At 39.3% G+C, this 25,168-nt stretch overlaps 3 protein-coding genes across 5 annotated transcripts; all 3 read left to right on the plus strand.

The window, feature by feature from the left end:
• The first annotated feature begins 439 nt into the window (after positions 1 to 439).
• Positions 440 to 8,089, plus strand: LOC116126441 (probable pre-mRNA-splicing factor ATP-dependent RNA helicase DEAH4). Of its 3 annotated transcripts, none has more exons than XR_004127484.1 (17): positions 440 to 664; positions 918 to 1,010; positions 1,109 to 1,213; positions 1,443 to 1,660; positions 2,125 to 2,177; positions 2,316 to 2,432; positions 2,622 to 2,713; positions 3,499 to 3,585; positions 4,160 to 4,374; positions 4,559 to 4,651; positions 4,919 to 5,042; positions 5,625 to 5,772; positions 6,367 to 6,436; positions 6,612 to 6,772; positions 7,065 to 7,240; positions 7,382 to 7,592; positions 7,769 to 8,089. XR_004127484.1 is itself a non-coding variant. In XM_031412133.1 (16 exons), the coding sequence occupies exons 1-16, from the start codon at positions 465 to 467 to the stop codon at positions 7,530 to 7,532; spliced, it is 2,103 nt and encodes a 700-aa protein (XP_031267993.1). In that variant the 5' UTR covers positions 440 to 464; the 3' UTR covers positions 7,533 to 7,743. The 3 variants fall into 3 exon arrangements, 1 of the variants encoding a protein (XP_031267993.1); XR_004127485.1 differs by having other exon boundaries at positions 7,772 to 8,089; XM_031412133.1 differs by lacking the exon at positions 7,769 to 8,089 and having other exon boundaries at positions 7,382 to 7,743.
• Positions 8,090 to 9,054: 965 nt separating this feature from the next.
• On the plus strand, positions 9,055 to 12,861 carry LOC116126445 (adenylate kinase 4-like). The gene is made up of 6 exons (XM_031412137.1): positions 9,055 to 9,335; positions 9,959 to 10,104; positions 10,200 to 10,319; positions 10,450 to 10,617; positions 11,128 to 11,217; positions 12,373 to 12,861. Exons 1-6 carry the CDS (start codon positions 9,224 to 9,226, stop codon positions 12,472 to 12,474), a joined length of 738 nt encoding a protein of 245 aa, XP_031267997.1. The 5' UTR covers positions 9,055 to 9,223; the 3' UTR covers positions 12,475 to 12,861.
• A 421-nt stretch (positions 12,862 to 13,282) lies between these two features.
• LOC116126472 (AAA-ATPase At3g50940-like) lies at positions 13,283 to 15,112 on the plus strand. The gene is made up of 2 exons (XM_031412155.1): positions 13,283 to 14,451; positions 14,609 to 15,112. Exons 1-2 carry the CDS (start codon positions 13,465 to 13,467, stop codon positions 15,110 to 15,112), a joined length of 1,491 nt encoding a protein of 496 aa, XP_031268015.1. The 5' UTR covers positions 13,283 to 13,464.
• Positions 15,113 to 25,168: the final 10,056 nt, after the last annotated feature.

Consider the following 25,168-nt stretch of genomic DNA (forward strand, 5'->3'; position numbering starts at 1 on the left):
TTGCAAGACCTCAAACACTTTGTGATAAAAAAAAAGAAGTAATTATCTTAAAACATTAACAGCAGGTTTTTATACTTAATTTTAAAAATATTATTGAGTTTTTCTTGATGAGAGAAACTTTTACAATTTTTGTTTTGATAGAAATATGTTTCATTAGATAAATTGTAATAAATTATACTTAAATACAATTTTTATTTTCGAATAACAAGGATACAATTTTTTTTCACAAAATTTGAATTACTTTAAAAAGAAAATTTAGGATAAAACAATAATAGTGTAAATCATAAAGAATGATTTTTTTTTTAATTTTTAATTTTTAAATATATCTAAATTAGAAAATAGAAACATAACGGGTAAAAAATGTAATTACAGAAACTATAGTGCGAACTGCAAAATTAAAAAAATTCAAAACCTCCTCCGAGAAATTCTAAACCCTGACCTCCGAAGTTTGAGTTAATTGATCGATGGCGAATCTTCCGATCACCCAGTTTGAAGAGAAGATTATAGAAACGGTAGAGCAGAATCCAGTGGTGGTGATAATTGGAGAGACGGGTTCGGGCAAGAGCACACAGCTTTCTCAAATACTTCACCGAAATGGCTACTCTAAATCCGGAATTATCGGTGTCACTCAGCCTCGCCGTGTCGCCGCAGTGTCTGTTGCAAGGTGAAACTCTTAAAAAGAGTTTTCGTTTTTCTTATGTACAGTCATTTAAGATTTAGTTTAAGTTTTTACTTGAAATATTAGGTTTTTGGTTTTTCTATACTCGCGAAATTCATAATCACATAATTAGGTTAGGCCAGAGAGTTGTGTTTGTGGATTTTTAAACCTTAAAACTACAAATATATGCTTATGTGTTTATTAAATGAGCTGTCAATATTGCATCGACTAATATGATTACTTTTATTATTGTGTTTAGACGAGTTGCACAGGAGCTTGGTGTTCCGCTTGGGGAGGAAGTGGGCTATGCAATAAGATTTGAGGATAGAACTTCGGAAAGAACCCTTATTAAGTATGTGTTTAAACTTGTTAGTGAATTCAGTTCTGGTATGATTGTCTTTCTTTGCCTAGTTTATTGTTTGCTAACTGTTGGGTTCTTTTAATCATTAGATATCTTACAGATGGAGTCCTGCTCCGCGAAAGCCTCTCTAATGCAGAGCTTAATCAGTATTCAGTAATCATATTGGATGAAGCTCATGAGAGGAGTCTGAACACGTAAGATTTTGCTTTGTGTGCTTAATTTGTGTCGTCTATTTCATTTAAGTCCAGGAAGCTTAATTTTTTATAAATAAATGAGTGGGTTTTGGGTTCCAGTATCAGTTACTTTGAGGTTTTAGTTGTGATATTGCTTGCCAAAAAATAAAAAATAGAAGCATTTACTTAATCTTTTTGAAAGCATGTCATCATATGTATCCACTATGTTTATGGGTGCATCTGTTGGCAGGGACATATTGCTGGGACTGGTGAAACGCTTGGTTAAGATGCGAGCATCCAATTTGAAGATTTTGATCACATCAGCTACTCTTGATGGTGAACAAGTGTCTAAATTCTTTTCTAATTGCCCCATACTGAATGTCCCTGGAAAGTTGTACCCTGTGGAGATATTATACAGCAAGGAGCGTCCTAAAAGTTATATTGATTCTTGTTTGAAAACAGCTATTGGTATGATTAATACTTTTGTCAACTCCATGTAATAATACTTAGAGTCTTGTGTTTACAGTTTACATGTGTATTTGATCTTTTGTGTTGTGTAAAGAAACAATTTTTGAAATATAAATGCCATAAGGAGACACTTATTTTGCACTAAACTCATTTAAATTTGATAAGGATCACCCGTGTATCCTTCCGGCTTGCTGCTATAGTGTGGAACCATTTATGTAAGTTTATATACAGAATGCAACACCATATGGTGCATTAAACCAAGTTTAAAAAGTACAGATAATGAAAGGAACTTTTGAGTACTTTTTCACCACAAGAAATTGGAATGAAAACCCACATATATTACAAGTTAATCTCAGTTTCTATGATGATACTGAGTTGCCATATTACTTGTGCCCATAATCTTTTGGTTTAGTTTCAAATTTATACTTGTTCACGATGGTTTACTAATCAATTGATAGTTACAGATATACATGTGAAGGAACCAGAAGGTGATGTTCTGATATTCATGACAGGACAGGTGAGCTTTTTGATATTGCTGTGTTGATGAATAAGATCAATATTGTAACTACTGTTGGCAGTGGATCTTAATTTTAATGTTTTTCGTACAATTTTTTTTTTTTTTTTTTTTTTTATGCTAAGATGTGGCCTTTTATAGGATGATATAGAAAAATTGGTATCCAAGTTGGAGGAAAAAGTTCGAAGCCTGGAGGAAGGGTCTTGCATGGATGCAATAATCCTTCCTCTTCATGGTTCTTTGCCGCCTGAAATGCAGGCAAGTTAATCATTGGCTTTTTTGCTTTTTCTTCTTCTGAAATTTCTCAATGAAATCAATTAAAGTTGTTATCAAACTAGTCAACCTGAAATTAGTTTTGGTTAATCGTTTTGAAGATGTTGATGTTGGGAGCTATGAACGTTCTTTAAATTTGATTGTTGATGATTTGTGTTTTCTATGACCCAACAGGTGCGTGTGTTTAGTCCTCCTCCTCCAAATTGTAGGCGTTTTATTGTTTCCACAAATATTGCTGAAACTTCCTTGACTGTTGATGGTGTAGTGTAAGCAGACTTGATACTTGCATGAAGATATGATTTGGTGATTGCATTCATCCTGTTATACATATGTTGTATCATAATTTAATTCTATTTTTGTGTCAGTGTATTTTTTAAGAGTCATATGCATTCCTTTTAGGAACCCTACATTAGTCGTGGATTTGTTTTTATAGTGTGAAACCTTGTTAGTGAAGTTATTTTTTATGATACCAAAACCATGAAGCAGATGGTAGTTTGGGAACTGTACTTTGCAGTGATATTGCACTGCTCATAAACATTTCATCTGCAGTAGTGGATTCCTTACTGCCATAGGGAGGGTCAGGTTGCTTTTCCTTTATTATTTCAACAATTGGAAGATTTTTTTTTTTTTTCTTTTTTAAATAAAGAAACTCTGAAAGATGTATTAACAAAGGGAAAATATTATGAATAGGGAATGACATAAATTCCGATAATGTGCAAGATTTGGATTTGGGTTTAAAAATCCTATTTTTCTCTTACATTATAGTTCTTTTTGGTGCATGTTATTGATATGACATAGCTTCCCCGCCACCCCCCCCCATTTGGATTTGGGTTTAAAAATCCTATTTTTCTCTTACATTATAGTTCTTTTTGGTGCATGTTATTGATATGATATAGCTTCCCCCCCACCCCAACCCCACACACACACACATGCAATCTCTTGGTAGGGGCAGTAACTATATCATCTGCAATGTTCTTTTATTTATTAGGATCAAGTTCCTTTATTTTTGCCAAATTAGGTTCTAACATTTGCAAATTATTATGTCAAACAGATATGTTATTGACGCTGGTTATGTGAAGCAACGGCAATACAACCCATCAACCGGCATGTATTCCCTTGATGTAGTTCAAATTAGCAAGTACGCAGAATACTTCTACATAATATTTTTTGCAGCATATTTTACATTTTCTAGTCATGAAATTTACATTTCTGATTAACTTTAGTCCTTTTAAATCATGTGTAATTCTTTGTCTTCTGCATGAGTGATGTGCTTGAATTTTGGTATTGAGTCTGACAAAAGTTGAACAGAGCTAAACTTCCTATTATAAATTCCAGAGAAGATTTGTTTTAAAAACACCCCTCATCAGCTGCCTTGTGCTACTTTCTTTTCTATTTTCCACCTAATTTTTTCAGCAAAATCAAATTTATTGTATCTGGTTATAGTACAGGCATGTGATATCCAATTGAGAGGGAGGATTAGAGAGCTATACCTTACCATCAACTGAAAATAAATGGGTATAAACAAAGAGAAGAAAGTAAAAGAAGGAAGAAGAAGCTGGAATTTAGGAGTATATTATAGGTCCTTCATTTTTCTCATTAGATAGCTTATTTTCTGTATTGTTTTCTAAAATGATTTTCTATAGAGACAAGGTGACTTCTTGGACATGTATCTGATAATTGTTATAATGACTCATTGAGTTTTGTGGTTACAGAGTGCAAGCTAATCAGCGTGCTGGGCGGGCTGGAAGAACACGTCCTGGCAAGTGTTACCGCTTGTACCCCTCCAAGGTGTACCAAGATGATTTTCTTGATGTAACAGTGCCTGAAATACAGCGATCTTCTCTTGCTGGCAGTGTTCTATATTTGAAATCATTGGATCTTTCTGATATCAATGTTCTCAAGTTTGATTTTCTTGATCCCCCTTCCTGTAAGAAAGCATTCTTCTGTGGTTTTTCATTGCACATGCTTATTGTTAATTTCACTGGCTGCATGTACCTCATTTTTATAATTACATGCTTCCTATTTCACGGTTGATCTTTAAGTTTTGTCAATGGCTTATTTTTCCTAGTTGACTTAGATATATTGATTGAATCTGAATGGTTTTGCTGCAGTTGAATCATTAGAAGATGCCCTAAAGCAATTATATCTTATTGATGCTATTGATGAAAATGGAACCATTACAAGTGTTGGAAGAACAATGGCTGGTACTTGATTTACCCTTCTTGTGAAGTTTATTTTAAATGTTAAGGTTTATGTTTCCACCAATCATATCTCCTCACCATCTAACGAAAACAGAATACCCCGTTGACCAACTTGTTGCTTTAACATTTACCATTTATCTTTGGTTGAAAATGTTTTTAGCTTTAATCTTTTTATTGTTTATGATTATTCTTTACTAATAGAATGGTGTAGATGACATTGGACTTATTTCAATATCTAAACTTATTTAACATTTGTGTGGTTGTATCCAGAGCTTCCTTTGGAACCTTCTCTTTCAAGAACCTTGATTGAGGCAAATGAATACAATTGCTTAGCTCAGGCTTTGACTGTAGCTGCTATGTTATCAGCAGAAACCACATTGCTCCTTAGTCGAAGGTTAATTCATCTGGAATACTTTTATGAATTGCGTTTGTCGTAAATGCTGTTAGTAGTTCTTTTGTATGCAAAAAAATTATAGGAATAACATGTCAACCCACTGTCTGTTTTCTATGCTAACATATGCTTTCCCATTATGCTGTTAGAATAGTGTGAATCATATATAGAAGAAGTCATCAGATGTCTAGAGATCGAATATCTCCTAAAGAATTAATTAAAATGACATAGGGCAATGTTTTCGTGTATCTAACATAATTTTTTATATTTGCTGAGTGTTTCATTGTCCTTTGTTGACAAGATAGCTATCACCTCGCTATCATCTGCCGTTTAGCTGGATTAATGAAAATTGATAGCTTAATATAGATATCATTTACACACTTGGTCCACTTCTGTAATTTTGCTTTATTCATACATATTATAGTTGTTTCCTGTTCCCAAAAAAAAAAAAGAAAAAGAAAAGAAAAGAAAAAGATATCATTGGTATACATAATGACAGACAGAAGGAAAATTGAAAATGAATTCCTTTGTGTAATCAATGGATATTCTTCTTTGAGGTAGTGAGAGTTCTATCTTTGCATGCAGCAACAGGACTGAGAAAAAGAGGAAACACACTCCCAGGGATCTTCCTGATGGTTCTGGTTTGGGAGATCACATCCAGTTGCTACAGATTTATGAGCGTTGGGATGAAACTGATTACGATGTTGATTGGTGCAGAGATAATGACTTGCAGGTACTTTCTTATCTTCTGCTTCATAAGACTTGATATGTAATATATATCTATGCATGTGTTCATGCACACAAATGCTCATAAGTGAATTCAAATTTATAGAAGGACTAAGTGGGCCCAATCCCAGCACATAACCTGTGGAGTGTACAAGAGCTAAACTGAAAAAGTAGAAAAAAAAAAGCAACATCTGTTAAAAATTTAAGTCCCAAGGGATAAAGCATGTAAAAATCTTAAAAGGAACCATAGTTGTTGAAATCCATAGAAAATGTTGGCCATGAACTTTAATTATATCAATTTCTTAGTAGAGTTTTCTTGATAGCATGAGCTGCTGGAATAGTCTTCGGAATATCCTTATGAATCTTAACTATATTCAGATGTTGAATAGATAATTATATATGTTGGTTTCCTTTGTACTTCAATGCAGAGGAATCTACTGGGCGTACTGAATGAGTGTGCTTTCTTGTTATTGGTTTTATAGCATATACATCTGCCTTTTGGTGATGAAGCTGAAGGAATGTAGTCTATGTATGGATGCATTGCAATTTATGTGTTCTTGTTGATATTAAAGTTGAATAACATTTTAAACTAAATTTGCAGGTGAGAGGAATGAAGTTTGTTAAAGATGTTCGGAAACAACTATCTCAGATAATGCAGAAAATAGCTAAAGGTTAGTTTCTTGGTTATTGGGCATCATATATATATATGAAACTTAAGAAAGTGTTTCTAGATACCTAAATGGGGGTATTTTAGATATTAGTCTTTTAGTTCTATCATAGTTTTTTTTTTTTTTTCTTTTATTCCCTTCTTCACACCTTATAGTTTATATTGTATGTGGGAAACAGGATCCTTAGATGTGCGAGCAAATCAAAGTCGGAAAGGAAGGCAACAGGATTATAGGAATTTGAGGAAGGCTTTGTGTGTTGGCTTTGCCAACCAGCTTGCTGAGAGAATGATTCATCACAACGGCTATCGAACTATAGGTTTTAAGCCCCAATTGGTTCAGGTACAATTTACAAGTTTAGTCTGTTTTAGGTGTATTGCCTTGTTTATTGGAGCATCAATATAACTTTGAAGAAGTCATTGCCACATTATAAACGAGAAATGCTTACTTCATCATGGCATTTGAAAAAGCATTGTATTTAATCAATAAAGAGAAATGCTAAAAATGGTTCCACTTAAGTACCGAAAATCAATGAACATTGGGAGTATGGGAATCTAGCACCAGCTGCTTGTCTGTTTTGATATTCAAGTTAGATGTTGTTTCAAATATAACAACAAATTACTATTGATGTCAGGTGCATCCATCCTCTGTGCTAAGAACAGATGAAGAAGGAATGCTGCCAAATTATGTTGTGTACCATGAGCTCATTTCTACCTCACGTCCATATATGCGCAATGTGTGTGCTGTGGAAATGCTGTGGGTTACACCCATTTTAAAGAAGCTTGAGAAACTAGATATAAACAAACTGAGGTAAGTTATTGATCTCAAATTATCTCTCAGGAGAACATGAATATATTCATAGTTTGAGGTTGCAGATGAATTTAGCCTTTTCTTTCCATTTAAAACTATATATGAACCTAGTTGACATGGAGCCCTTTTGCTTGTGAACAGTGGTGGAGTAAGTCATATTGGAGAGGGAACAGAGGAAACACTTGCGGAAGCGCCAAAAAAAGAGGTTGATGTTGCTGGGCTTTCTAATGACCGTGAAAGTAAAATTCAGGCAGCTAGGGAGCGTTTTCTTGCCCGTAAAGCAAATAAATGAGCCAAGACTTTCAATTTTTTTCATCAATGAAAGAGTTGTTGGGTGGATCTCACTACAGAGGTCAGTTCTCTCTGTTTTTTGGAAGCAAGTTATTTTGGGAGGTCTGTTGAATCAGAAGAAAGGTCTTGTGATCATTGTCTTCATTTCTTATTCTTCCTTTTCCTGTCTATTTTATTTTTCTTTTTCTGTTTCCCAACTGCATAAAACTTTATCCACAATTTTATGTTTATGATCAGCAGGCCTTGGGACCTTAATTCAAGGCAGCGTTTGTGTTGAAATTTATTTGCTTTCAACTCTAAGCAGCTCATCACTTTCCTCTGTACCTGCTCGGCATATTTCGTATCAGCTGTTTAAAAACGCTCTGATGGTAGGATGGCACTTCTCATGAAAATCTGTAATTCTAATAGAATTCTAATAGTGATATACCTTCAGTTGAAAGAAACCAAGCCTCTCCATGTATCAAATGTAGCAATGTAACTTCTGCTATTATAATTCTATTTTTCTTGACGATTACAGAGGTTGCTAATTAATTAATATAATGCCATTTTTTCGAGATTTATCCATAAATAAAATGTTATCTTCTTTGTCACCAAATTCAAACTAACATTCTGTCATAGGTAGAACCTTGGAGCCGAACAGAGACTTTCTTGAGGCTTGAGGGGCAATCCCCAAGCCAAAATTGTTTGTTCAAAATCCTTTGGCGTCGAAATTTGCCAAAATAAAAACTGTTGAAGAGATGACATTTATGATTTGCGTTTCGCATCGGCTGTGGATGGTATGATTGGCAAAATGCAGATACTTTCTAGAAGGAAAGGTTTAGTAATTGACGTTATCTTCGAGAAGGAGATGGAGTGACTTTCTCAACCAGAATCAGAATATTGGGTTTGTTATAAGTCTGTTCCACATAACACCAAGGGCAAGTTCGCACTTCAATAACATGCTCCACAACGCAGTCTGGATTGGACAAATTTCTATGCTTTGCTATTTTACAAATGGCAAACCTTCCCCATCTGATTTCTGCCGATGGAAGGTAAACTTTTATCTTTCCGTTGATTTTAAATTAAAAGTATCATTTCAGCTATGAAATTATAAACAATTGACCTAACAATCATAAGTTAGGGTTATCGTTCTCGATTGGAAATGTTCAGTTACAAATTAGGTCGAATTAACTCGCACTTTGTTTTTCTCCCCAAAAGAAGAAAATTGAAAAAAAAAAAAAAAGAAAAAATACGATCTGCGATGCAATTTTTATAATGCATGTATGTATGCGTCGACAAAAAGCGAAATTTTTTTTATAGGGTTGACTTGGCTGCTTAAACGGCCTGCTAGATCTATGATTTGTCGTAACTCTGAACCCGACCCATGTAGTTGCAATCCAGTAGTTTACTCCCTTCGTTTAAGAGATTTTAAACGCAGGATCTAACGGTGGCTATAGAATATTAGATTTAGAGGTCAAATCAATACGCACATAGCACATAGCACCTAACAATCTAACGTTGTTCGCAAGTCGCAACTAACCCACTGAAGTACCTTCACCAACTCTAAAACCTTACCAATATTAAGATAAATTCTCAATACCAACCCCCCCTGCTCTGCGTAAATCTCTCTATTCAATATTTGCACACTTGGGTTGAGCCTAAACGCAGAAATAAAGACACTGTAATAACAGACAGAAAGAGAGCTGAGGAGCAATGGCATGTTCTTCAGTGGCGTTGGAGGATGTGCCTTCGGTTGATATAATGACGGAGCTCCTTCGCCGCTTCAAGTGTTCTTCGAAGCCTGACAAGCGTCTCGTTCTCATCGGTACTATTTTATTGCTTTTTTTTTTTTTTTTGAAAAAAGAAGTTGAAATTGTTTTGGGGAATGGAGATGGTTTAGTTTTGTTTTATCTTCTATATTGCGAGGGAAGTTTGATTCTTTATGGGTTTAGTTTTGTGAGTGAGTCAAGTTGGTTCCTTTTGAGTTATACGAGCTTTTTTCTTTTCTTTTCCCTTTTTTTTTTTTTTTTGGTAAACTTTGCTACTTTTTTAAGTATATAATTCATGGGCGTTGGGTTTTTGGATCTCATACCACTAGAGGTTCAATTGTTCTGTAAATTCTTTGTTTTGAATTCATGCTCAAATGTGATGATCATATTGATGATAAATACAATAAACATAATAGTGGATGGTTCTTGTTCAACCAAATTTATTGAAGGGCAACATTTCTGAAATTTGGTCCTGTTTATTTACTCGCGAGAAAGATTTGGTGATAAAAATTTCTCTCCATCTCTTCTATAAATTATTGTTTTTCTTGTATACGATTTAGCTTTGTAGTTTGGCATAACATATGGGTGTAGTTATGGTATTTGATTGTTCTGGTGTACAAATTACGGGAATTGACTCATTGGAATTGCATGACTCATGATAAACTGGGTGACTTGGTAGGTCCACCTGGATCTGGAAAGGGAACACAATCACCAATAATAAAGGATGATTATTGTTTGTGCCATTTGGCCACTGGTGATATGCTTAGAGCTGCAGTTGCTGCAAAAACCCCGCTTGGGATTAAGGCCAAAGAAGCTATGGACAAGGTAATTTGTTCATCCTAGATATAATTTGTATTACTCTTTGTAGTACACTTATTTTGTGACTGGTCTGTATGCTTAAATTTCTTTTAATAATGCAGGGAGAACTTGTGTCTGATGATTTGGTTGTTGGGATTATTGATGAAGCAATGAAGAAGCCTTCATGTCAAAAAGGTTTTATTCTAGATGGGTTTCCAAGGACCGTGGTTCAAGCAGAAAAAGTATTTGTTTTTTTTTTTGTTTTTTGTCATATATGTTGCGATATATAGCTGTTCTCTCTATACTCTTTGGTGGCATTTTTCATCTCATTGTCGGCTTTTAACCTTTTGTTTTTCTTAACTTTTGATACAGCTGGATGAGATGCTCAAAAATCAGGGCAGCAAAATTGAAAAAGTTCTCAACTTTGCAATTGATGATTCCATATTGGAGGAGAGGATCACTGGTCGTTGGATTCACCCTTCAAGCGGTCGGACCTATCACACTAAGTTTGCACCTCCCAAAGTCCCCGGTGTTGATGATGTAAGTTGGTAGTAATGCCATACTTTTTGGATTATCTTTTTCCAGTTTTTAGTTGATGATTGGTGTTGACTGGAGTCAATAATCTTTGTGATTTAGATACCTTAGCAGATTAGCAGCTAATTAGCAGTCACATGTGTTAATTGGCAATGTTTTGTGTTTTTTGCATATTTTCTTATTTGAACTGAGCATGTGCATTTTGCACTTTTACTTTTAACTTCTTTTGACTTGTGGTGTATAATAAAAAAACTTAGGCCAAAGCTTGATCTATAACAATTACTTGTGTGGAGGCAATTAACCTATCTAGAGTTGTGGCAAATTAAGATTTCAGTATCAGCCTCCAAAATATTTTTAACCATATGTTAATGCATAAGCAGGCTTATACTTCTTAAAGTTTTATTTATCAATGTTTTTTAATTTTATACTTTAACATGCATGTCTAGAACCAAACTTATGAACATGAGGTGCTTCTGCACGTTAATTATAAGCATTTACTTGTCTTTTTAACTATAGGTCACAGGAGACCCTCTAATTCAGCGTAAAGATGATACCCCGCAAGTTCTCAAGTCAAGGCTGGAGGCATTTCACAAGCAGACCGAACCGGTAGGATTATTTCTTCCCTCTGCCCCTAACTGAGTTCATTTATCTTGGCTGACTGACTATATTGACTTGCTGTGATAAACAGAAAACTATTTATAGTTTTCTTCCCCTCATTGATCTTTGATATCTTTGTAGATCTCTAGTCTACTGACGTAGCTACCTCATTCTCTTCTTTAATATATAGTTTTACGTTTCCTTTAAAAAAAAAAAACAGAGAAGAGAGAAATAGAAAACTATTTAAGTATGAGAGTTTACGTTCTCTTATATCTGTGATTCTCTATTTCACATTGAGTCATTCTTATCTCTACGTTTGTGCATATTATGTAGATGTTTCAGTATATTGCTTTTTAAGGATATGACATAATTTCTTAAAGCCAACCTTGATTTAAATGGAGCTTAGTACTTCACCCATGGAAACATTTCACTCCACTTTTGTAAACTAATTATGAAATATAAAACAATTATAAGGACTAAAGCATAACAGATGAAAGATAAGAGACTGTTGTGAATAGGAGAACAATAGAAGGGTTGAGATTTATTTTCTTCTCATATTAGTACTGTAAAATTACAAAAGAGGGAAGGGTTTATATAATAATTCTGTCATCCCCCAAACTAATCAAAACTTGCCATTTAGCCACTAGGTGTCACAAATTGTTGCCACCTTTTACCATGTGTCAAAAGGTGGCAATGACATAATGAAAAGTGTCAATTGGTGGTAGATCCACGTATCTTTACAACACTCCCCCTTCGATCTCCGTCAAATAAAATCCATCACTTACAGATAATTATGGTTGACTTTACTTAAGAAAAACCCAGTGGGACAAAAACCTTAAGCAAAGAAACAAAATTACATGATGAATTGTATAATGGTGTTGGACATGTGGAATACTCTCTCGTGAGTGGCTAAATGACAAGTTTTGATTAGTTTGGGGGGCTGACATGAATTACTATATAAACCTTTCCATCCTTTTGTAATTTTACAGTACTAATACGAGAAGAAAATAAATCCCAACCCTTCTATTGTTCTCCTATTCACAATAGTCTCTTATCTTTATCTGTTATGCTTCAGTCCTTATAATTGTTTTATATTTCATAAATAGTTTACAATACGTGTTGCTCATTTCTTGCTGTTTTATTTAACCATCTTTGTTCATGCAGGTTATTGACTATTATACCAAGAAAGGTGTTCTTGCTGAATTACATGCCGAGAAACCACCAAAAGAAGTCACTGTTGAGGTTCAGAAGGCTCTATCATCTTAGGAGTGTTTTTCTTTCCCTTTTCTTTGTTATATGCCCCTATTTAATCCGATACTCTTATCGGATCGGCTGGTCAATGGTTTTCAAACGCATCTTTCTTGACACACTATGAGCTCTCGATTAACTTTTGAGTTCCTAGGTGTTTCATTCTCCAGGAAATAATAGTTTGCCATGAAATGATATTTTGCATGTCATCATGGCTGCATTTTCAAGTACATAAGAATGGATTTTAAAATATTCAACTTATTTCTTTATAGCCTCATCGCTTATATCCACTAAACTTCTTCTCACGTGATAAGAGAGTTGGTAAATATAAAGGTGTAGGTTGATTGTATCGCAATAATTGGTTTGCTTTATTACGTGGGCATCCAACATACCAGCCGGATGATTTTAGTGGTCAGTGCAACTCTTGGATTTATATATGGGGATTATTGTGTAAAATCGTGGCTGTACTGAGGTATTTCCAGCTTATGATAGTGGATTAGAATTCCTATATGCCTGAGAATGCGGTGAAATGATGCACCACGTTTCTTTCAATGTAGCAACTGGTCTAATGTCAAAGGAGATCCAGCTAGATGGGACTGATTCAGTAACTTGCACATCTTGTAAAGAAGAATATTAGTGTCGTGAGCATAGCTATATAAAAATATCGATTTTGGAACAGCAGATCAATGAGTGAGCTAAAACCACCGCTACATAAATTGATTTCTTAAATTGTTGAAAAAGATAGTTAAGCAGTACGTTTGACAACACAGCCACTAAGATGGTGGGGTAGAGTTTCTTGACATATACGGATATACCTAGTCTCTGCCATGGTGCATAATTGACTTGGATTGAAAATTGTCGTGTAAGTTTTTCATCCTCGATGCTTTTTCTTATCAAACAGCTTAATTTGGAAGCTAAATCCCTTTTATAAAAACCCATTTGCTCATGACTGCTGGAACCCAAGCTAGGAAGCAAATATACAAAAGATAGTTTCATTCATACTATAACATGTTTTCTCTAACAAAAATGCCTTCAACAGCATCAGTTCTATCAGCCTACACCACTTTCACCGCAACCACAATGCTTGCCCGCACTGTGCTTACTGAGGTCCAGACAATGATCGGCCAGTTGATACCCCAGAGACTACAAGAGAAGGTATTATCCAAACTTGGAGGCATTTTTGGGAAGTTCTCTGATCAACTAACAATCTTCATTGATGAATATAATGGCGTGGCCATCAATGAAATCTACCAGTCTTCTGAAATTTACTTAAGCACGAGGATTACGCCATCAGTTGAGCAGCTTAAAGTTTCCCAATCAGCAGAAGAGAAGAGCCTGTTAGTTACCGTCAACAAAGGCCAGAAGATCATTGACACATTTGAAGGAATTCAACTCACGTGGGAATTTATCTGTATTGAAACACAGAAGCCATCCCACGGCTGGAATAACGTTTCAGAAACACGTGAACGAAAATCAATTCAGCTCAGTTTTCACAAGAGATACAAGGAGAAGGTGTTGAGCACTTACCTACCATACATAGCAGAAAGAGCAAAGGCCATAAAAGAATCGAAAAAGGTGGTCAAGCTACATTCAATTACAGACTATCAAGGTTCCTGGGACTCAATTAACCTTGACCATCCATCCACTTTCGACACATTGGCAATGGATCCAGTGCTCAAGAAAGAGTTGATGGATGATTTGGACAGATTTGTGGAGAGAAGGGAGTTCTACAGGAGAGTAGGGAAGGCATGGAAGCGCGGATATTTGTTGTATGGGCCTCCTGGTACAGGCAAATCAAGTTTGATTGCAGCCATGGCTAATTATCTCAAGTTTGACATCTATGACTTGGAGCTTACAACTGTGAGGAGCAACTCAGAGCTCAGGTACCTCTTAGTCTCTACCGGGAACCGATCCATACTCGTAATAGAAGATATTGACTGTAGCACTGACTTGAAGAATCGACAATCTGGAGTATGTAACGACAATGACAGTAATGTGAGTGCATAACATACTTCTGTCATCCAAATTATCTGTTTTCTCTTTTGCGAGCTCCGAATTTTTTTTTTTTTTTAAATCCTTTGTTAAAGCATATGTGAGAGAACTAAGAATTACTATTTGCAGCTATTGAATGTTTGTTCATTTATATTGACAGTTAACACTATCTGGGTTACTTAATTTCGTGGATGGCCTGTGGTCAAGCTGTGGAAACGAGAGGATAATCGTATTCACAACGAACCATAAAGAGAGATTAGACCCTGCATTGCTGAGGCCAGGTCGCATGGACAAGCACATTCACATGTCATTCTTGACGCCATGTGCCTTCAAAACTCTTTCTTTTAACTATCTCAACATTGAAAGTCATTCTCTTTTTCCTCAAATTGAAGAACTAATAAAAGAAGTGGAGGTGACCCCGGCTGAGGTAGCTGAAGAACTGATGAAGAATACTGAGGATGCTGATGTTGCCCTTGAAGGACTCATTGAGTTCCTGGAAAAGAAGAAAGAGAATATGAAATGTAAAGTTGAAGAGGAATTAAAACAGGTCAAGGAACAAGAAAAAGAAAGTGAGAAAGTTGAGAAAGAAGGTGATAAGAAGAGAAAGGGAGTCAACAAGAACAAGAAGATGGCAAAGACAAAGAGGGCCAGAAATAGAAGATGAGGGATCATCTATCTCAAACCTCTGAAGGGATTAAAGTTTGTCAAAATAGTTTTAATATCCTTATATTTTGTAGTTTTGATTGAAATAAATAGAAAAAGGTATTTTAATTAGGTGCCAATTACTCATTGTTGCTGTTAATTGATCAATTCTTAGATTATAATGAAATGAAATTAAAAATTGAGGAATCCAAATGGTCGTGAACTGATGACGAATATAAATTGTCAGCATTTTCTATCATATTTCTTATTAATAATTTAATTAGATTGTTGGATGACATGATTGGTAGTAACCTCCGTTAATCCAAGTTTTCATAATATAACCTTGTTGATGTTTGATTTTGACACTAACTATTCGCATGTGAAAATATTAAGTGGGTTGAGAAGTCACACGTGATTATGGAAATATTAAGTTGAATAAAGGGTGAAGAACAATATTTAAAGTGGTTCGGATGCTCAAAAGGCGAATCCTACGTCCACTGATATTATATTAATGAGTGAAGTCAGGTCACTTTTAGCGAGCTGAGTTACAGTTTAGAGAATACAAGAGAGAGAGAGAAAGAGTACGCTATTAGTGAAATTAGTCAATCCCACAAATGGGAGAGAAGCCCTCTATTTATAGTGGGATGAATCAAGATAATGATAACTAAATCTGCGAGTGGGGTAGATGTCGTGCAAATCCTTCTCTGCTTCCCATTGCTCACCTGCCCGAGTGATTTCCTCGACTTGTGCAGGGATTGGACACGTGGATCGTTTCCAGCCTTTCGCCAACCTGGCGTACACCCACTACACTGGCAGGAGCATTCTACTCCCGTTATCACGCGACGTAGCTGCATCTGAGCAGTTGTAGAACCTTCTTAAGCTCTGACCACCCATGCTGACAAGGCTCTGCATCAACCCTATTTTTCCAAACATAACAGAAGTCCCCTAGTTTTTAAGGTTTGAGAATCGAACCTTGAGAATAACACAATTATGCCTTGATTTGATATGTGCCGAATGACGCCTGATCAATCTAACCTGACTGTAAGGAGGTCGCAAGAAATTTCCATATAGGCGACCTGAAATAGTCTTCTTTTGCAAGGTCTGCGACCTGGACCAGACCTTATTCAGTGCCATATTGATGAGACTCTTATCTTGACTGAGGTTCACGACCTGGTTATACTTAGCGTATTTTTTGCTGAAAGCAAGGCGTCACATCGCTTTGCAACTGACATGCGACAAAGAGTATTTTATCTAACAACCTCTTTAGATGTTATCCGTTGCGCTTTGGCAGCTCATACATTAATGAAACACCTTTTGCTCTAACAGACATGTCCTATGCGTAATAAGTGCCAGCCATGCGCATTAAATGTAAGCCATGCTGAAACAACATTCCTTATCAGAACATTAAATGCGGATGAGAGCGCATTTAATGTGGAGGAGGGAAACAAGCCGTCGCTCGATTATTTCAACAGAGGGAAGTGACAATTTGATTTCTCAAAGCGTGGCGATTACTCTTACTCGTTGATTGATGACACGTGGTCGTGATCAACGACAAGAGATGACTTCCGTCCAACCGTCGCTTGACTTCGGGAAAACCAAGTACCACTTCCTTCACTATAAAATCCCAAGCTCACCTCAAGCAATGTCACAATATTCACTTTTTCAGAAAGAGCAAGAAGCTTTTGTGAGACTAGATTTTCCATCTTTCAGATTGGTGCGCACTTAACAGTTAGAGCAGAAGGTTCAATCTTCATATTCAAGAGGTAAGGATGATTCTTTTATTACTTTCCTCTTTCTGTTTTGACGATAATCATGCGATAACGGTGAGTGTTTGTTGGTGGTTAATCGGAGAATAAGCTTTCTCCTAGGGTTTGAGTCTTTAGGGGTGGCCTCTAAGGATTTTTAGGGTTTTTTTAGGGTTAAAAAAAGATAGTGTTTACTGTTTCTTCCACATCATCGTATGAAACTTTGTATGATGACTGAGTAATTCTTGCATGTCGCTCTTTTTCAGACCGTAAAAGAAATAGACCCTTCAGTGATCAGGACAAATAAGGGAACAAGCTTGCCGGTATAGGACGCCTTAGTGGGTCCCTTATAGAAGATTCTGTCAATAGCCACAGCAGAAGAGATTCAAAGCGATAGACTAATACGCACTTAGCATAGACGTCTACCAGCATAGGACATATATAGCTCGGAATTCGCTAGAAGGAATGGCTGCGATCTCGAGAACATTTTTAAATGCGAAGCGTTGATTCCCTTCCACCCTTTCATAAGGTCGGTCCTCGATCACTTCGGGGTCGCACCGTTACAGTTGATGCCAAATGCATATATGATAGTCGTGGCTATGTATATCATATGCGGCAAGAACGGCCTAAGCGAGCTGACGTCCAATGCGTATATGATAGCCGTGGCTATGTATATCACATGCGGTGAGAACGACTTAGGCGAGCTGACCGCGCTAGAGCTCGACTGCTCGTATTATTTCAAGAAGAGTAAAGACAAGGGCTTTTTTTACCTCTCGAAGCGATTCTATGATTGAGGGAGGAATACACAGCTACCCCAGTAATGTCAGGGCATATGAGACGAAATTTTTCTTTTTTCACTATGATGGCATTTGCCAGTTTAGGGAGCCGAGTAAGTCTTCCTTTCTTTGACTTGGCGAAATTTCTTTCTTTTAATCTTTGCTGTTTCTTCGCAGTAAGCAAGACGACTAGTTATCGGCTCTCGTTGACTTCAACAGGATCACTGCTTTCGGTCTTCTGCCCGAACAGAGTCATGACTCGAGGCTGCTCGTGACAACTGCAAGCCTACAAAAATACAGCTTTTTCAATCCCGAAGTGACCTTAGAAACTTACCGAGTAAGTATCCGTAACCTTAGCCAATTTTGTTATTTACATGCAGCGAACTGTTTTGCTAACGATGTTTACATGTAGCGACCATGCCTCCTAAAGTGCCCAGGTTACTGCGATCTAGGGAGTTCACATTCCCTTGGGTTGGTGTCACAGGACCAGCCGAGATGGCCCCCAGCGGTCCCCCCATCGAAGGGACGCCGACGGAGGCACCAACTGATCAGCAGGTGCTTCTCAACCTGCGGCTGCTTGTCTTAAGTAGAAGACGATGACCCAGAAGTCTAAGAAGAGGAAGCAGCTTCGGGCCAAGGAGTCAGAGTCAGAGTCCGAGCCGGAGGGCTTGGGCATTCAGCTTGAGGGGTTGCAGCCTTACTGGGCATTCCACTCGGGAGGGCCTCCCAGGGGCGTGATCGACGTTACCATTGCCCTTGAGGGTCCGCGAACGAGGCAAAAGGAGGTCGCGGATCCTGGTAGGAGAGCGGGTAAAGAACCAGCGAGTGACACGCTACCTGTCGCAGGCGCGGATGCGCATATGCTAGACTCTATGGGGCAACTCCCGGAACACTTGTAGCCAGTGGTGTTTACCCTACTAGAGTGCTAGCTCGCAGAAGCATTCGAGCAGTTTGTGGCCTCTAACCCTGTGGACTTGATGACCATGACCTTTCAGCATCAAAGCCATGTAAAATGGCTTATCCTCGGCGAGGACTTTCTTAAATTTCCTTGCTTTTTTAATAAAAAGAAATCTAACCCTTTGTTCTCTTCGCTACGCAGTCCCTGCTCGCCATGCACCTAGCCCAGCAGAAGACTCAATTGGGGGTCGCTAAGGGGTTGGTTAAGCTGAGAGAAGAGAACTCGCGACTGAAACAAGACTTAGAAGCCACACAGACAGAGAAGAACCTATCCACCATTCAGACGAACCAATATTTGTCTGAGAGGAACGCTGTACTCCGCACGATGGATTTCCAGAAGGCCGAGCTAGAGAAGAGGGGAGAGGAGGTTAAAAAGCTCTAAAGGACAGTGGCCAAACTCACCGAGGAGGTTGGTGAGAAAGAGCTGGAGCTACGAGCGAACTCTGAGCGGGCCTTGCTAGCAGAGCAGGATAGAGCATAGCTATGGGAAGCTATTGAGAAGCAGAGGTGGGCACTTGACGCTGAACTCCAATTCTCCTAGGGTCGTGTCGCTTCGCTTCGCTAACCGAAGAGATGAAGCGACAAGAGCTAGAGATTGAGAGGAGGGCTGCCGACTGGTCGATCTAGTCCATCTATGCCCTTCGGCCAAAGAATCCCAACATAGACCTCATCGACCTCTCGGACGACTACCAGATGATCCTCGCTTCTATGTGCAGGCCGATAACGAGGAGGAAGGTCAAGGGCCTGATCCGGAGGATGAGCATCTAGAAAAGTACGTCCTGGAGGAACCAATGGCTGATCAAGCGATTGGCGACTAACCTAAAGGTACTGAGGTCGCACCTCTGGGCCCTGGGGACGAAGGCCAGTGACAGCTTCTACTTTTTACTGCTTTTTCTATGCTCGCATATATGTACTTATTTTATTTTATTTTATTTTACAATAAATAAAAAGATTGTTTCCTTAATCATTTGTGAGTACTTATAATTTTTTGTACCCCACAAATGTTACACATGTGGACACGAGGTCGCTTTCTAACTGTTTAGAATGGTATTTGTACAAATGATATTTGTGCGAACAGAAGGGTACACATGCGGGAAACGATATTCAAAAGAGCTTATGTTATTTACAAGGCTTAAAAAAGTAAAGTCTTTACAAGAGAATAAAAAATGAGTTTGGAATTACTGATAATAAGGGCGAAGATGTTCAGCATTCCAAGCTCGCGGTACTTCAGAACCGTTCAGCCTTTTGAGGTGATAAGTCCCTGGTCTTATCACTTTAGTGATGCGGTATGGGCCTTCCTAGTTCGGCCCCAATACTCCCGTACTTGGTTCTCTTGTACCAAGAAGGACTTCTTTCAGAACAAGGTCGTCGACCTGGAAGTTTCTTCTTCTAACCTTAGAGTCGAAGAATATTTTCGTGTGCTGCTGGTAGGCTGCTATCCTCAACTGAGCCTTGGTACGATGTTATTCAACTAAATCCAAACTTGCGCATATAAGCGCTTCATTGTCTGTTTCATTGAACAGGTCTCTCTGAAGTAAACCAGTTCCTACCTCTATAGGGATCATCGCCTCGCAGCCATGTGCTAGCGAGAAAGGTGTTTCTGAAGTAGAGGTTCTCGGAGTTGTCCTGTATGCCCATAAGACTTTAGGGAGGTCGTTGGCCCAATTACCCTTGGCATGCCAAGTTTGACTTTCAGAGTATGCTTGATGGTCTTGTTGACAATTTCAACCTGACCAATTGTTTGCGGTCTTGCGACTGAGGCAAACTTTTTGTGGATCCTTAGCTCATCACAAAACTGCTTGAATTCCTCGTTATCGAACTACTTCCCATTATCAGAGATGATGGTATGCGGAATTCTATAGCGGCACACAATGTTTTTGAAGACAAAGTCTTTGAGCTTTTTGGTGGTGATCGCGACCAAAGGTTTGGCCTCGGCCCACTTGGCTAAGTAATCCACTGCAACCACCACATACTTGACCCCTCCCTTACCAACTGGCATGAGTCCAATAAGATCGATTCCCCACATGGAGAATGGCCAAGGGCTAGTCATGATTATCAGCTGGTGGGAAGGAGCTCGTGGTATGTTCGTAAACCGTTAGCACTTGTCACACTTTTTCACAAAGTTGAAGGTATTTTCTTGGAGTAAGGGCCAGTAATACCCTTGACGAACAACTTTGTTGGCGAGAGATCGTGTGGCCGTGTGATTACCATAGATCCCTTCATGTATCTCCCTCATGATATAACATACTTCCTCATCGGTTACACATCGAAGGAGAAGGGCACTAAACGCTCACTTGTACAATTGATCTCCTATAAGTGTGTAACAAGCAGCTCAAGTTCGCATGGTTCTTGGCTCGATCTTGTCATTGGGAAAGGTCCCATCTCAGATATACTGAATAATTAGGGTCATCTAGGAAACCAACTCGGTCACATTCACGACCTGTTTGGGCGAGTTGATACTAGGGATCTCTATGAACCGAACAGAAATACTCTCTGGCGCATTTGAGTCCAACGACGACTTTGCCAAGGCATCCGCGATAGAATTACTGACTCTAGGGATCTGCGTGATCGTGAAGTGCTTAAATGGCTCAAGCGCGACCTTAGCTTTCTTCAAATAACTGATCATGTTTTCTTCCTTGGCCTGATATTCCTCCAAGATCTGGTTAACAACCAGCATGGAGTCGCTATGGATGCTGATCGCGGTTGATTCCATTTCTCTTGCCAACCGCAGACCAGTGAACAGAACTTCATACTCAGCCTCGTTGTTCATTGCTTTGAATCCAAACCGAAGAATGCCATGAATAAGAGTCTCTTTGGGACTAAGGAGGAGAAGGTCTTCCCCGACCCTTTTCCTGTTCGAGGATCCATCGATGTAGAGGCTCTAGGTCGATAGATTTTGAACAGTTTCTTGGGTGACTTCGCTGGCTTGTTGTTCGGATTCCTTAACCGGTTGATATGAGAATTCCAAGATGAAATCGGCAACAGCCTACCCTTTGATGGTTGCTTTCGGTCTGTACTGTAGATCAAACTGACTTAATTCCATAGCCCACTTGAGCAACTTACCCCAAGCCTCTGGTTTCTGAAGGAGTTGCTTGAGCGGATAGTTGGCAATACATAGATTATGTGAGTGTGGAAATAAGTCGCAATTTCTTGGAGGCGATTAGCAGGGCATAAGCTAATCGTTCCATTTCTGGATACCGCATTTTGGCATCCCATAGACATCTGCTCGTGTAGTATACTAGCCATTGGACCTTGTCCTCCTCCCGGATTAGAGATGCACTGACCGCATACTGAGAGACGGACAGATACGAAAAGAGAATTTCCTGAGGGAGAGGTTTAGATAAAAGAAGTGGCTTTCTGAGGTGCTCTTTAATTCTCTGGAATGCCTGTTCGCACTCGAGAGTCCATTTAAATTTCTTGTTAGCCCTGAGTATATTAAAGAATGGGAACTAGAGATCTGTTGCCTTCGATATGAAGCAATTGAGTGCTGCTATTCGCCCATTGAGACTCTGAACCTGTTTTCGGTTGGTCGAACTTTTTATATCGAGGAGAGCTTGGATCTTTTCGGGGTTGATCTCTATTCCCCTCTGGTTAACCATGTACCCCAGGAATTTTCTCGAAGATACTTCGAACGAACACTTGAGCGGATTGAGCTTTATTCTGTACCTCTGGAGTATACCGAACATCTTAGCAAGATGTGCTATGTGATCTGAAGCGACATACGATTTAACCAGCATGTCATCAACATAGACTTCTATCAATTTTTCGATCTGCCTGGAAAACATCCGATTAACCAATCGCTGGTAAGTTGCCATATCGTTCTTTAGGCTGAAGGGCATAACCTTGTAGCAATACAGCCTCTGATCTGTAAGAAAGAATGTATGCTCTTCGTCTGACGCGTACATCAGAATTTGATTGTATCTCGAGTAGGTATCCATAAAACTCAGCAGCTCATGCCCGGATGTGGCATCAACGAGTTGGTCGATTCTTGGTAAGGGAAAATTGTCTTTCGGACATGCTTTGTTAAAGTCGGTGAAATCAACGCAGGTCCGCCATTTGCCATTAGGCTTCTTTACCAAAATAAGGTTGGCAACCCAGCTTGGGTAGAGTGTCTCCCGGATGGATCCGTTTAGGAGGAGATTATCTACCTTAACTTTCAAGGCAACATATCGCTCCAGATCCATTGCTCTTCTCTTCTGGCGGACTGGCCTGACCTGATTATCGATATTCAGGGCATGGCAAATGATATTCGGGCTTATCCCAACCATGTCGGCATGTGTCCATGTGAACACGTCGATATTTTCCCTGAGAAAGCGGGTTAGGTCGCTGGCGAGCTGGGGATTGAGATTACTTCCAATTCTCAACACTTAGTTCGGCTCACTCTGATCGACTGATACTTCAGATAGGTCCTCAACCGGCTCACTAGAAGGGCATTCCTGGATATGAGGATTCATGTTATCCTTAGCTGGACTCGACTGTGGTTTGATCCGGCTGATCGTCATTGCCTGTTCGGGGATGCCAAGTGGAGTGCCTTTTCCCTTGCACGCCATCTACACTACCCTTACATAACAATCGCGAGATGCGCGTTGAGATCCGCTTACTTCCCCTATCTCTATCGGGGTGGGAAACTTTATCTTTAGATGGTAGATCGAGATGACTGCTTTGAAGTTTCTTAGTAGAGGTCGTCTCAAGATGCCATTGAAAGCGGATGAACAATCCACTACTAAGAACTCAATAATTTTGGTCACCCCGTTGGTGTCACCCAACATGATCGGGAGCAAGATCGTCCCCCTGGAGATTAGGTGATCCCCAGTGAAACCATGTAGAGGGATGGAGGCAGGCTTCAGATCGGCCTCATCTAGTTTCATCCTATTGAAAGCCCGTTGGAACAAGATGTTCACGACACTTCCATTGTCCACTAGCATTCTGTGAACTTCGCACCGCCCTATCTCGGGCGTGATGACGAGAGCATCATCATGGAGATGATGCAATCGTACTGTGTCTTTCTCAGAAAATGTGATTTCCTCCTCTCTGCGAACCTTTGTTGGTCGCGGTGTCGTGCTCATCACACTGATGAGGTCATGACAGGCTATGTGAGCGTACCTTTCATAGGTACCTTGCGAATTCCTTGCGAGATGCAGTCCCCCAAAGATGATCCCTACATTGTAGAAACCTTTGCGACCATGATGCTTCTTACCTGGTTCCTCTTAATTTTTCTCCCGAACGGGAGTAGAGTCATCGACATATTGTTTGAAGTGCCCCTGTCTAATGAGGTCCTCAATTGCTTGTTTGAGGGCTCAACATTCATCGATGTGATGCCCATTATCCCGATGATAGTGACAACATTTTTTATTGTTTTTACCTGAAGAGGGATTTTTCATCGGCTCGGGCTCTCTGAGCAGACCGGCCTCTTCTGACTTATCAAGAATAGCCAAGACTAAGGTATTCAGAGAGGTGTACTAACTCTTATCGCGATTGGACAAGGAACTAAGGCGTAGGATTTCTTGGGCTTATATCGTTGCTTTTTTCCTTTTTGATGATCGTCATTAGCCTATCTGCAATCAGCCCTCATATTCTCCCCCTAATCGGGAGCACTGCCCGAAGGACCGGGGTTGTAGAAGCGGGTGAGGGAAACATCGTCCTCAGATTGCAGCTCCTTCTACAAATCTGTCTGTGGGTGAACTCTTGTAATAATGAGAGTCCGAACAGACTCTTCATGAGTGTGAGCTACTTTATGGAGCTCCCTGTGGAACCTATCAATATAAGATTGGAAGGGCTCATCCATTTCTTGCCTTATGTTGCTCAGGTAGCTTAGAGGTATCGAGAACTTCCTATTCGCCTGGAAGTGTCTTAGAAATGTCAAGCTCATCTGGGCCACGAGCTGACTGATCTTGTTGGGAGTGACCTGAACCATCGGTTGGCATGGGAAGAAAGGGTCACTGCCAAGCAATGACATTTTGCCAAATCAGAGACTTAGTGGAGTTTCATAAGGTTGTCGAACTCGTGTAGATGATCCTGCGGATCAAAATTCTCATTGAATGCTTGCATGTCGGGCATTTTGAATCTTGACGAGAGAGGAGCGGCTAATACTATCAGAGAAAAGGGAAACGCCTCTGCGACCTGCCCTTGCTCATTTCGTTGAGCCTTTAACTGATCCAGAGCTCGTTGTAGCTCTTCAATCTGAGGCAGCGAAGCCATCTGGGGATTGCTTTCCTCAACGTGGGTTCGACCCTCATGGTTGCAGTTGAGGAAAGACCGTAGGTCGGATTTCTCCTCGCCTTGGCCGACAGTTTTGGTTAATCTCAATACACGCTGGCTAGAGCCGTGTGATGACGTTAAATGGTTCGGAGAACCTTCCCGACCTCTGCAGTGGTACGAACCGACCCGCAGACGGTGGGAATCTCCCGCGCAATGACAGTCAAAGTCCTTATTTTGGCGATAATGGGAATCTTCTTGCCTTGCACGTTTGTGGGAGTGCTCATGCGACGTGGCACAAGACGGCTTAGGCTATGACATGTCACCGAGTCGCAATGCCATGGGTATTCTACCTAGTCACCGTTCAGTGGGGTAGATGCCATGCAAATCCTTCTCTGCGTCACA

The sequence above is a fragment of the Pistacia vera genome, unplaced genomic scaffold, assembly GCF_008641045.1.
Source record: "Pistacia vera cultivar Batoury unplaced genomic scaffold, PisVer_v2 Contig18, whole genome shotgun sequence".
Classification (NCBI taxonomy): Eukaryota; Viridiplantae; Streptophyta; class Magnoliopsida; order Sapindales; family Anacardiaceae; genus Pistacia; species Pistacia vera.

What these genes read in the sequence shown, in the direction of transcription:
- LOC116126441 (XM_031412133.1), top strand. Translation starts at nt 465, where the DNA reads ATGGCGAATCTTCCGATCACCCAGTTTGAAGAGAAGATTATAGAAACG. An exon ending in CATGAGAGGAGTCTGAACAC is followed by an intron (nt 1,214 to 1,442) that starts GTAAGATTTTGC and finishes ATCTGTTGGCAG; the next exon opens with GGACATATTGCTGGGACTGG. An exon ending in GATGTAGTTCAAATTAGCAA is followed by an intron (nt 3,586 to 4,159) that starts GTACGCAGAATA and finishes TTGTGGTTACAG; the next exon opens with AGTGCAAGCTAATCAGCGTG.
- LOC116126445 (XM_031412137.1), top strand. Translation starts at nt 9,224, where the DNA reads ATGGCATGTTCTTCAGTGGCGTTGGAGGATGTGCCTTCGGTTGATATA. An exon ending in CCAAAGAAGCTATGGACAAG is followed by an intron (nt 10,105 to 10,199) that starts GTAATTTGTTCA and finishes TTAATAATGCAG; the next exon opens with GGAGAACTTGTGTCTGATGA. An exon ending in AAGTCCCCGGTGTTGATGAT is followed by an intron (nt 10,618 to 11,127) that starts GTAAGTTGGTAG and finishes TTTTAACTATAG; the next exon opens with GTCACAGGAGACCCTCTAAT.
- LOC116126472 (XM_031412155.1), top strand. Translation starts at nt 13,465, where the DNA reads ATGTTTTCTCTAACAAAAATGCCTTCAACAGCATCAGTTCTATCAGCC. An exon ending in GTAACGACAATGACAGTAAT is followed by an intron (nt 14,452 to 14,608) that starts GTGAGTGCATAA and finishes TTATATTGACAG; the next exon opens with TTAACACTATCTGGGTTACT.